The sequence below is a fragment of the Betta splendens genome, chromosome 2, assembly GCF_900634795.4.
Source record: "Betta splendens chromosome 2, fBetSpl5.4, whole genome shotgun sequence".
Taxonomy (NCBI): domain Eukaryota; kingdom Metazoa; phylum Chordata; class Actinopteri; order Anabantiformes; family Osphronemidae; genus Betta; species Betta splendens.
Genome location: NC_040882.2, coordinates 17,905,584 through 17,918,335, shown reverse-complemented (window position 1 = coordinate 17,918,335; position 12,752 = coordinate 17,905,584). Strand labels below are relative to the sequence as shown.

At 41.1% G+C, this 12,752-nt stretch overlaps 1 protein-coding gene across 1 annotated transcript; it reads right to left on the bottom strand.

Moving 5' to 3' along the window:
* Nucleotides 1–695: 695 nt before the first annotated feature.
* On the bottom strand, nt 696–12,473 carry kiaa0232 (KIAA0232 ortholog). Its single transcript, XM_029143067.3, has 8 exons — nt 12,162–12,473; nt 9,710–10,302; nt 9,458–9,598; nt 8,339–8,408; nt 8,136–8,220; nt 4,628–8,000; nt 4,400–4,508; nt 696–3,672 (listed from the first exon to the last, which is right to left on the bottom strand). Exons 2-8 carry the CDS (start codon nt 9,944–9,946, stop codon nt 3,656–3,658), a joined length of 4,032 nt encoding a protein of 1,343 aa, XP_028998900.1. The 5' UTR covers nt 9,947–10,302; nt 12,162–12,473; the 3' UTR covers nt 696–3,655.
* Nucleotides 12,474–12,752: the final 279 nt, after the last annotated feature.

Here is a 12,752-nt window from a genome sequence, read left to right as displayed (position 1 = left end):
ACTTGTGTCGAGAGTGCGACGTAATCGAGTCAAGAATGTTCACCGTCGATGGATTCACCTGTCCGGACCTGAAGACATTATTAATCGACCTCGCAACCTGCGCACCTATGGACCGACCTTGAGGTAAGTCTCTGTTCTATGCGTTACAATTGTTTGTATAAAACATTGTATATTCTTGCTTGTTTAAAATTGCAGTATATAAAATATACTATATTATCCTAAGATTTTAAGCTCTAATAAATAAAAATGCATTAGTGACCCCTTTTGCTCCATACTTAAGTAAAAATTCTATTTTTAAATTTAAGTATTGAAATAACTAATGCTATATCGGAATATCTAGAATAAGTAACTAAATTTCTAAACTAAAATACAAAATGTGCATCAAAGTAAATAAAGGATTTATATAATTTAGTAATTATTGTTGCTCAGAATATATTGTTTTGTATTCTACTTTTTTTATTGATCCACAACAAAAGTAGTGGCTTTACAAAGAATATGTGTACAACGTATCAAGAGATAAAGCGCATGCATGTGAATGGTTAGAGTTGTCTGGTCCTGATGCAGCATCCTTATCCTGCCCCCTAGTGTTGCCATGATTTTGTGTAGAAGAAAAGTAAGCCTGTTCTGATTCTTTTATCCTTTCAATAACTATTAATAAACCAACAAGTAAAACAAAACGAGACAGGCGCACAGGATGAGGTTTGGTTTATTTCTTTATTAGATGTTAAGAAAATCCACAATGAAACAAAATAATTTACTCAGGGTGTACATGAAATTAGAACAACACAGCTAGATAGGACAGATGGAATTTGGGGGCACAGAGGAAGGTGGTGTGGTGGAGCGTAAAGGATCATCGCCTGGGTGGGAATGAAAAGAGGATGAAAACGCAAAGTTTTCAGTGCTGGATATGTTCTTCAGACCACAGTGCAATCAAAACTCAGCCAACCTGTGAGTGTTGTTCCAAATACATATACCCTTAATATATGCATTTCCTTGTCATACACTTTTTTGCCCCATATGTTTACATGGCCTATCACAATGGAAGAATTCAACAGACTAAAGGTGTAATGCGTGCTTTTCAACTCCCATGTAAGCTTTGTGTGATTTTTAGCTTCTTGCACACATTCACTGGGATTTTCACAGTCATGGCATCCTTTTAATCACTCATGAAACTTCACTCTTAACTAAAATATTTGCTTAATCCAAAATAAAAATATGGAGTGTGATGTATGCATGCTGCATTTTCTTACAGGTATTCCATGGTTTATTGTTTTCCACAGGTTCCCCCTATTAAAACATGCAAAATTAACTGAATGACATTTCTCCACTTACTCTTGAATGTTTACATGCGCCAAGGTATTGCATAGGACTCAATTCTAAAATTCCCCACATTGCTTATGCAATCTACAATGGCTTAGTCTTTTAGCCCACAACCTCAAACTATAGCGCTAAATTAATGACAGACATCTGTGGGTACTTAGAACAAACTCCTGTCAATAATTTGTGCTCTACAATCAAACGCATTGATGTACTGTTTGAGTGTAGATTATGCAGTATATGTATATTAAAAAATTCCTGAGTGTCTGGTCTGATGACTGTCAAACAAAGGTGACAGGACCCTGAAGTTGAGTACCTTTCATTTAGCTACTTGAATCAGGGTGACAAAAGGTATGGGGCGGTTCCTTATTCAATTAAAGCAACACTGGATTAAAGAAACCCTGGCCTTTAACAATGTTTTGCCCTATTAAATGTAAAAGCCATTTCCAAAGCCATGCACAAGACAGAGAAACCTTCATCAGCAACAGTGCATTACATCAAGCCTGTTTACACTGCTGACATTTATTAATTGCCCATTAACAGAGGAGTGAATGTTTTTATTATCTGTGCTTCTTGTTTCAAAGTATGCTGTAGCAAATAACTTTCTGCTGCTATTCATCATGTTAACTCACAAAAACCAAGCAGATAAAGAAAAACCACAAGGGTCAGTAAAAGCACAGCTCGTTTGATAGCCAATTTGTCAAAGGTGCGTTTCAAATATAGAGGGCATAATGCGTTTGTATTTTAGCAAATGTATGTCTACGCATACATTTTAAACAGTGGTACATCCACTCTGAACCAGCTGCTTCACAAGTTCTACACAAACACAAGCTCACACACAAACAGATACGTTACTCTATATTTCAACAAGATATACTTGAAACCCCAAAAATAATTAAAAACACACCTCAAATGGAAAAAGCATTTGTACCTTAATGTAGTTTTACCATTTTTCCTTTTTGTTTGACCACCACCCTGCCACGTTAGATGTGTTTAGTCTCATGTTCCCAAGAATGGACAGTTAACTGTTGGTGCCTATTTTTCCCTTTCTGTTTGGGGTAAAACAAACTAAAAATAAAAAAATAGGGTGTGTGGAAACAATAGTTTTAAAATCTGCTAGTATTTTTTACCTCAGCTGTTGCAGACCTGACAACTAAGACGTAATCTACCAAAAAAAAAAAAAAAAAAGCCATCTCTCGTTAGCATCTTTCCAAAATGCCAAAATGTTTGCGAAGAGATTTATGGAGCCTGTCTTAAACTACAAACAAAACTATGCAGTTTATCATGACAGCAGTGAAACAGTATAAAACTGCAACTTCAAAAGGATTATGAACATATTCATAGCACCAAGAGTCTGTACCATAGAAATTACAAAATGGAAAACAAATGTTTCATTCAATTGCAACACAGATGTCTGCAAAGATGGCTGTATTCATGTCTCCCCCCACAGCATTGCAATTCAAGTAGATTAGTATTTTTGCCCCCCCGCCCAAAAAAAAAACTCCTTTTGATTTCCTGTTTTTTTTTTTATTTTTAAAAGATTTATTGTAGCCTAACAAACCATACTAGTTCTACTACCAGCTTTAAAAGCCTATCACCATTCAATAGGGGGAAAAAAAACAGACTCATTTATAACTTTTCAATTATGAGGATTTCACAGGTAATCAAAAGAAAATTTGCACACACACACACTCCGCTTTACATTCAGAAAGTCAGCCACACAAACTAAATTAAACTTGCAAATTCTTACAACTCAAATCTCAATGTCCCTATGTTGTCTTTCTGAACACAGGATGGAAAAGTAGAAGATGTGGTGGCAACTGTTTCACACAACATTAGGTTCAACTAGAAAAAGAGGAGTGAGACTGGCTTGGATGAACATACATGCACAACCATTCAGACACCACCAACTACCAGTATCTTAGTTCAAAAGCAAAATTGTGGGAACAAAACTGACAAGAAACAAAGAGACTGTCTCTACTACCTAACTGTGAGACTTGAAAAAGGACCAGTGTTCAGAATAATCTAATGAAACAAATTCTAAAAATGTATGTCCACACATGGCATCATTCAAAGACAGAACGTTTTTTTTTTTTTTTTTTAGTTTTCCTGTTTTCCACTCGCTTTTGTTTATCTCATTGTTGATTATAAACGGTTCTTAAGTTAGTAAATGAAAAACCAGCAGGAATATGTGGAGGTTTTAGAGGGTTGTCTCAGAAAATTAGCCTACATTAGGTTTTCCAGCTCTGAGATTACCCTGAAATCTTTGCTGGTCCAGTCGCAAAAGGGAGGAAGCTTTCCTTTTGATGACAGGTGTCCTCTCTCAAAAAATGAAGTTTTAAATGTTGCTGCTCCCTGGAAAAGTAAGTCACATGATAGGGTTAGATAGCTGTACATGCCTGATGGTTCCTTTAACTGTTCAGTCTAGCATCTTTTAATTAAACATGACATACATAGTGCCACTAATGTTGCTTTACAGACACTTTTAGACTTTGACTCTGCTGATCTAATGACCTTTTGTCGTTGTTCATGCTGGTGTTTTTATTTATTTACTCAATGGCTTTTGTAAAAACAATTTAAACAGTTTGCATATTTAGTTGGAGTAGTAGAATTTGATCTCTGCAGCCAATGTTGGTTTGACCAATCAATATTCCACAAAAAACATAAATCATACATACTTAAATGTGCAACATGCTGTCAGTAATCATATTGGTTGGTGGTCAAGAGATGTAAAAGAGTAAACTGGGAAACACAGTAATGTTTACTAAAACAAAAGGTAAAATGAGAAATACAACAAATTTCTGATGATTATCAGCATTTGAAGCTTTAAGATTCAGTAGAGTTTGCCAATTGTCTGCAATTTATAGTACATTCTCCGCATTTGAATGATGTATATGTTATTGCCGGTCTATTTTAAATGCTGGCTTCATTTTAAGTGTTGCCAATAGCTGACGTTGCATATCAAAAAAAGTGATCACTTCAGAGTTGAATAAGTCAATAACACAAATAATCAAATACGATTTGATACATAAAAAAAAAGTGCAGATTTAAAAAAAAAAAAAAAAAAAAAAAAAAGGTTTACCTGTGCACTGAGATCCAGGGAAAATAGGGGAACAGAGAGTGTTCTGCCACCAACACTCTTCTTGCTGGCTGCCAGTTCCTCCCTGTCGACTTATATTTAGCAGAGGGAACTAGACAGGAAGAATCAGTGATTAGTGTGCTTTAGTAAACAGCCATTTTACAAATCACCTGTAAAATCCATGTTAGATTTCAGAACACACTATGGAAATAGATAATAAGAAACCCTTACCTCTGGCACATCGCCAACATCGTAAGCAATCCCATACTTGGGGATCGGTTCTGCTGGCGGACATGAGCAGGACTGTTCTTCTCCGGAAGATTCCTGTTTTAGAATCTTGCCAGTAGAAATGTCCGTCTGTTCACCTGCAGTTGATGCATCTGCTGCTGTTTTGCAGTCTAAGCAAATCTCTTGCTCAGCGATTGGCAGGAGAGAACCGGAGCCCTCCTGTGAATCTAGCGAGGTCTGGGCACTCTTCTCCATGCCAGACTTCTTTAATCTTGGTAAGAATTTACCAGATTCCAGTTCTGACTTCCCATAATACGGGCCCTCACATTCTGCATCGTCCTCCAGAGGTTTGAGGTCTGCCTGAGGATCATCAAAGACATCCGCTGGTGCCAGGATGGGAAAATTCATCTCCTCTTTGTCAGTCTCAGCCTCAGAATCACTAACTCCGCCAGGAGACAACTCCGAGGCCGATATTGGTCGGAAATGAGTCCTTGGGGAAATGCGAATGGCCCTATATTGCGTCCGATTGATGCCATATAGTCTGGGGTGGAAGGATTCATTCTCAGAGTCAGAGCAAAGAATAGATTTGGGCTTGAACCCCGGGCTGAACGAAGCCATGTCCTCAGGCTCAAATGAACACTCAACATGTAGAACTTGAGAGAAGGGATTGTTTAGGCTAAAGGATGCAAAAGGGTATTCTATACCTTGCCCCTCACTATGGAAGCCTCCGTAAGATCCAAGCAAATCTTCATGGAAGATGAAAGAAAATCCCTTATTCAATCCATCCCCACCTCGGTTAATTGCCTGGTCACTCTGCCCAAATGACACGAGAGGCCTCCACAGGGGCCTGTGGCCAGGGGCAAAGCAGCTGCTTGTGTTCATGAATACATCAGTGCCAGAAATGGTGAGCATGTCTGAGTTAGAAGCTGACGCTGCTGCAGCGGCACATTGTAGCAGGCTGTCTTGGGCATCACTTGGTGGCACAACAGCCCAATTCTTATCACCGCTTAGTGTTTTCAGCTCTCCATACACCCCTCCTAGAATGAATGATGTGCTCTCCTTGTCAGAATTCAAATCCCAGGGCTTGGACGGAGTCGTGTAATCCCCAGCACCATCTACCTTGGAGAGTTTGTTTTTGGCTAAGTCCTGTTCTTCTTTCTTTCCTTCCCAAAGGTGATACTCTGATCGCTGAACTGCTTTTTCCTGTGTACCCTGAAGAGGAACACCTTTTGCCTGCACCTCCAGGCAGCTGCAGCAGTAACCAGCTGAGTCATCTGGGAATAGCCCCTCACACGTTTTTAATTTTCCTTGCCTTGAAGTTACAGATTTGCCACTTGCAGTCCAAATGTCCTTTATTATCCCTGAGCTGTAATCATCACTCTGTTGGTTTGTGTTGTCTAAAAACACGCCAGTGCTGTACTGCTTACTCTCATCCTCTTCCAACGCTATACCACAAATGGACTCCAATTTAGATTTTTTGGTGAAGGCCGGTTTGGATGCTGTGGTTACACTGACCCCGTCACATTTACATCCAGAGTCTTCCTGCAAAAAATCCAAGATTTCATCCTCTAGATAAGTACCAGAGAGCGGAGCAATTATACAATCAATGTCTTTGTTGCCAATTTGAGTAGCATCCTCTAGCGGAGCATTTCCTTGTTCATTGTCTGAACGAGTCTCCTCTGAATGTGACCACGGACTGCAAGTTCTCGTTGAAAGGTTAGAACAGTGTTCAGTTTCATCAAAGGCACTATTTTTGGTCCATATTAGCAAACGAGACTGTTTATTAGAATGTGGGTCAAGACAGCTACTAGAATCTGTGTTGTTTTCATGCCCAACGGTGAGTGAGTCACGGGGAAAAGGAAAAGTAGGACTGTCATACTGCAGCTCAAAAAGAGAGAAGCAGGATGAGTTCAAACCAGATGGTTCACTGATGGATTCAGGAATTGGTGGCTCCTCCAGTTTTCCAGATAGTTTACTCAGGGTGAATGAAACACTATCAAGAAGGGGGGAGAGCCGAATGGGAGAATCTCCTACAAAGCTTTCTCCATCTATCTCCTCTGATGTTGATGGTGAATAGCATCCCCACACATTAGCCATGTTTTCAAGATCCTCCATTAGGAATCCAACACATCCCAAACCTTCCTGTGAGCCTGCCCGTATTGCACTTTTCCCTTGCTGCTCAAGGCCCTCTAACAGTAAACAACATTCTGCCTCAATGTCTCTTTGCTCTTTGCTTTTTTGTCGTATCATGCTCAAGATACGACTCTCTTGTATCGACTCTGAGGCACTAGTATCCAATATGGATTGATAAATATCAACTTCATAGAAGTGACTGAATTCAGACAGATGCTTGTCATCTAAATCTCTACTATCCTCTGGCTGAGGGCAGCTTGAAGTCCCAGTGAATTCTGCAGTTTCCTCTTCTGCTTCTCCAGGCCCTTCCACAAAATGCCCATCTACAAATGAGCCTGCTGCTAGGTATGCTCTCTGGTAGCTCTCATTGGCAATGCAGATTCCCTGGATTCTCTCTGGCAGCCTCTCCATATCAGCAGACAAGGCAAAGCCATCAGGAGAATCAAGCTTGTTTCTATATGTTGTTTCCAGTTTGCTTTGTCTGCTGCTGAAAGGTACAAAATATTCTGTGATGGGTTCAGTGTACCAAAGTGGCTCCTCCATATATTCCTTTGTTTTTCTGGCCTCAAAGCCAGACTCTCTTGCTTCCACCCAGCCCGGATCTTTACGAATCTCCTTAAGCGGTCTCTTCCCCTTTTTGTAAAGCTGTGGTTGTTTGGCAGCTCCCCCAGTTGTGCTGCTACTCCCCCCCCCTGTGTTTCTTCGTTCCTCTTTGTCGGTTACCTTCACCTGCAGTTTTACCTGCCCGCTGTTGCGTGCTCTTTTATTCTTTGCAGCCTCCCTGGATTTGTGCCTTATTCTTACTGCCTTGCTTCTAGATAACTTGGAGTCACCCTGGTTCCCGCTTGAGCTAGAGCCTGCCTCACTAGATCCAGAAGACCAGGATCTGGGTCTGTATTTGCCTTCAGATCTGTGTCTTGTCTGCCTCTTGAAGTGGACGGTAGATTTCTCCTCTGCTGCTACACCCGTGTGGTATCGATTTTCTTTCTCTTTCTTGCTCCGTCGCTGCTGGCCTCTCTCATTAGTCACATTAGTGTTGGTGCCACATGCTTCGAGGTTGCGCTCCTTTGCAGCCTCACCTTCACTGTTGCAATCTTTAGGGGAAGATGTGTCTGTGCTGGTCTGTGGAGCTGCAGAGGATGATGAACTTGAATATGCACAGACCTTAGCCTTGTTCCACACTGTCATAATCTCTTGGAGACAAACAGGCTTTTCTGACAAAGGAGGAAAGGCTTCATAATACCTGTAGTCAAAGAAAGACAAAAAAAATAAAACAAAATAAACTTTCAAAACATTTTTAAAATTAACAAAGATGTGTGTTCCATATGCAAAAACTCGTTGGTTCCCTCTGCATCATTTACATACAGATTTCACTTACATTTCCACCTGGTCCTTTGAAGAGGGGGACTCCGACCGCTCTGGAGAGTGAGAGCCATCAGATTTCTTTTGAATCTGTTTTTCCTCTGTAAAGAAAAAAAAAAGACATAACTAGAACATTGTACTACATATGAAAATAGCTTTTATTGTACTATATGGTTTGTTTTATTCTATAAATATAATTGTTGAAGGAATGAAGCAAACCTTTCTGTTTGTTTTGTATGTCCTTAAGTTTAGAGCATAGCTCTTCAACTAGGCTCTCAATTCCAGAGTTCTGCACAGGGGAAGAACAGATGGCTCTTAATTCTCACTTACAAAATACAATTAAACAATCAAATAATTAATAAAATCATCAAGTTAATCAAATTTAAAGCAGTTATTTTCATAATACAAAAAAAAATGCTTGACTGAAATGCAAATATTTCAACAGCTGAAAGCCATTATGTGAGCGCCCCCCCCCAAAAAAAAATAACTACTAAGATTAGACCATTGTTACTGCACCGTTAAAACATACAGCCTCATACAGTTCACAAGGAACTGGCTTCGCAGTACCAATTTTGCCATGTTCCTAAGTATACTTATTTCCTATTCTAATGTTGAGAAAATGGTACCATTCCACCTCATCTAAGGCAAAGTTTTCTTCTACCCCAAGTTTCTTCTTGCATCACTGTGCTAATGCCGGTCGGCTGTCAGCTGACCGGCTCTGCTGCAATCCCATGCAGCGTGTGCTGGTTAAAAAATAGACCGCAGAGCCCAGTCCCTAGAGAAGTGCAATACTCCTCCTCTTGCCGTGCAGACCCTTCCCCCTACCCTCCCTCCATCTTTGCGTCATTCTTATGCACACCTCACTTACTACTTTTGGCCAGAAAATAATATCAGCATCAGTGTTTAGCTCCTTCAATTAGTATGAAGCACAAACGATACAGTCTGGAACTAGCAAATGTCTTTCAGAATTCTGTGCAAGTTAAGACAGAAGATTAAAGATTAGAACATGAAGATTAACAGAGGTTCCTCCAACACACTCAAATTTACAGTAACAATCTTATCATACTCAGTGCTATGACCTCCCACATTGACAAAGCTTCGCTGTGATTCATTCAATTAATACCAGCACCTCAACAGGCAACTAAGTCCTGGTGTAATTACTCAAAAAACACTAATGCATTTTCCATTTGGAATTCTCTTCATACTTTTCAAATCAAAGAGGGCAGGTCAATCAGTTCCTGTTTCTATGCATAACTCACATTTCTCCAAAAATTGTGTTTGTTTATATATATCACAATCGCAGGATTACAATAGTCAGATCATCAAAAGGAAGCTTACTTCATCAGATGCAGAGCGAAGGCATTGCACAGCGGCTTGTTTCTTCATTTCTTCAAGACTCAGGTCGGTCCCTCCTTTTTTCTTAGTCTTGCCCCATTTCTTGCCAGTTCCCTTCTCCCAGCCCAAAAAGATGTCATTTTCCTGTCAGACAAAAATTAAGTTAATTTTAGTTAAATGGGCAAACTAACATAGAAAAACAATGTACATATATATGTAAAATGTACACATGACACTAATAGGTAGACTCCCTACCTGGTCCTGCAGATCGTAATCATAACTGTCATGCAGGAGAAGGCTGAGTACATAGCGGGTATATATCATGGCATCAATCCCGCACTTCTCAAGCTCCTGTCCAAGCCAGCTTTGTACTGGATCCAGCGACTGGAGCAGGGACATCTCTGTGGTAGGCAGGGGACCCACAAAGGGGTAGGGGCAAGAAAGGTTTTCAGGAGGAGCGGGACCGTCTGAATCGGTGCTCACTGGACGCATGTGAACTCAGGTATTGGCCATTCTTAGGTGGATCAGCATTGTGATGGGAAGTTACTGTAGGATGGTGAGAGGAGAAGGGTATTGAAAGAAAATGAGGCAGAACGTGTCTGGAAGAGCGGGCAGTCACTCCAGCAAGAGGCACTGAAGGGGCTCTACATGGGGAGGCATGTAGGATTTTTTTGTCTTTTTTTTTTTTTTTTTTTTTTTTTATTGCTTGGAGCAAAACTGGGGGTTTCACTCGTCAGGCATGGCTTATGCTGCTGATAGGTCTCAGCTGCTGAGCAAAACACAAGATGTGTTTGCGTCTTAGTTGAGGGGGTCCATTTTAGGGCCACGTCTTACTTCACCGGCACAACCTGAAACAGACCAAACAGCCGTCAGTTTCTCTGAATATTTGTATTGCTGAATGCAAGCATTTGAAACAAACAGGCACACAGTCAAAGACCTTATTCATACTCAACAGCCAACATACCAACACACAGTCAGAAAAAAGCAGGGGGTCTTCATTTTAGATGTGAAAACTATATTATTATTTTGGGTTTTTTTTTTAAACAAACGTTGGGGAAGCCCAATGTCACTGAATACAAACTTATATATTTCTCTCATATCTCTGAAGATGTTCACAACCTTATTTACAATCCAGCTAACAGGCTTCTGTAAAAACATAAGCTCCGAAAGCAGACAACTACTTAACATTTTGAAGTTTTCAAGAAATAAAAAAAATGTTTGCAATGTTCACAATGTAAGACATTGTAGAAAGGAAAATTCAAACCATACATCGGTTATGTGTCAATTATAGTTACATATATAGTAATCGGATATGTATTACTTTAACGGTCATTAAACAGTGAAACAAGCAAATGTTAACAGTTTAGTATGAACCTACAAGCGCGGGGCAGAGAAACGCTCGCTGTCAAACGCATTTGTGTCATATGGCAGCGCTGGTTTAGGGAACAGACGCAAAGAGCAAATGGAGGATGCGCCGATGTGATTGGATGGCCCGGCCGTCACTCAACGGTGGCACATTATGCGTTACTCATCAGAGACGTCAAAAGGGCAAGTTTATAAGAAAGGGCTTATCAGTATGTAACCAGCCAATTAGGGCAGTCGATGTCAATGGTGAATAGTATTGTGGTAGATATATTTCGCTGGAAAGCGTCTAAAACGTTTGATAGCTTCATCGATTAATGCCAAATATGGCTGACCAGTGTCTCTTACCCAGCTGTTTCTTGTATGCATGCAAACCCCGGCAGCTAGGGCTAGCTGCTGCCCCCATAACATTGCCAACTTTATTCTACAAGACACTCTTAAAACGGCAAACAATCGAAGGTGACAGGATTATAAAGGGTTGGTATTTTGAAGCTAATAGAGAGACGTCTTACCTACTTTGGTAAGTTTATGCAACAGTGATATTGATCAGTTTACAGACGCTACATTGCTGGGCGATCTAGTGCTGCAACGCAACTACAGGACAGTCACCAGCGATATCCAAGATTAATAATAATGGCAATGCCATGTCGATTTACCGTAGAATTCGACTGGTGTGAGGCATTAGTGTCAACTGCCGCTAACCTACCGAGTTTTAGTATTAGCTAGCGTCACTCTCAGTCAAATGGCAAGGTTAGCAGGACCACCGACCTTTAGCTAATGAGCTAAGTTGGTCAAGTTAGCTGCCAAGAGCTGTTCGTCTCGACGTTAAGCGGCCCAACGTTTTTATTTTTACTTTGCTTCACATACACTCGAGTGACAATCTATGTTTAATGTGAATTTGTGAAGCCGACTGTCCCCACGAAGAATAACCTTAGCTTGAAATTCGTCTAGCAGGTGAACGACTGCTATACTGTGACTCCCCATTAAACAACATTGACTAGCTAGCATAGCAAACTACGGCGTTAAGTCAATTTCAACTTCCCGTTTCAAAAATAAGACCCTGGATAGCCAAACGTCGCCGCACAGTAACAAACGCGGTCGACTGAAATTGAAACTAGCCATTTGCTAACGTTAGCTTTCGCGTACGCTTGTTGTTGTGACCGAAGGGGAGGAGGAGCGGCTGCCCCGGTAGGGTACCAGAGGACTGTCAGACGTTTCCCCTTCAAAAATGTGCGCCATACCGTAAAACAGCAAACGACTAAGTTGACTAACCGTGAAACACAAAACGCACCAAAAGCACACGGGAAGACGGGAAACCGCGCGAGCGGTGCGCTGCTTTACTCACCTGCCGTGGGCTGAAGTAGAGAGGAGCAGCGAAAGGGGAGCGGCTATTTCTCTCCCGCTGCCGTTCCGAGCTCGAGCTCTGGAATCCGCTGCGGTAGCATCGCGTATCATGGACGCCGACAGAAATGGCGCTGTTCGCACAACCGCTGCTTCTCCAATGGCGTTAGGGCAACTGGCGACATTGGGGTTCAAACCGTACGAAGGTCATTCCTCCACGGCGGTTGATACAGTGAGCCACAATGTCGGCGACGACGTGCCAGTTTCATTTAGAGAAGCACCACTGTATGCGCCACCCTCCGCGTTCGTATCCAGGCAACAAGACAAACCTCCGCCGTCCTGTGCGTAAAGGTTTGATTCCTCCGCACTAGTATTGCATCAGAAGCCCAAGTAGTACTCACGTAACTTGCAGCCACACGAACGCTAAATAAAGTATGACAGTCAGGAGATTAAGCGCACAATCCTAATATGTTTCTGATAAAATCTAAAAGTCAGCGCCATAAGTCGTGTCTGAACATTCAGTATAATTCAAGCCACTAAAGTTTGCAATTTCTTCACATAATTCGAGTTACATTTGAGTTACATAATCATCTTA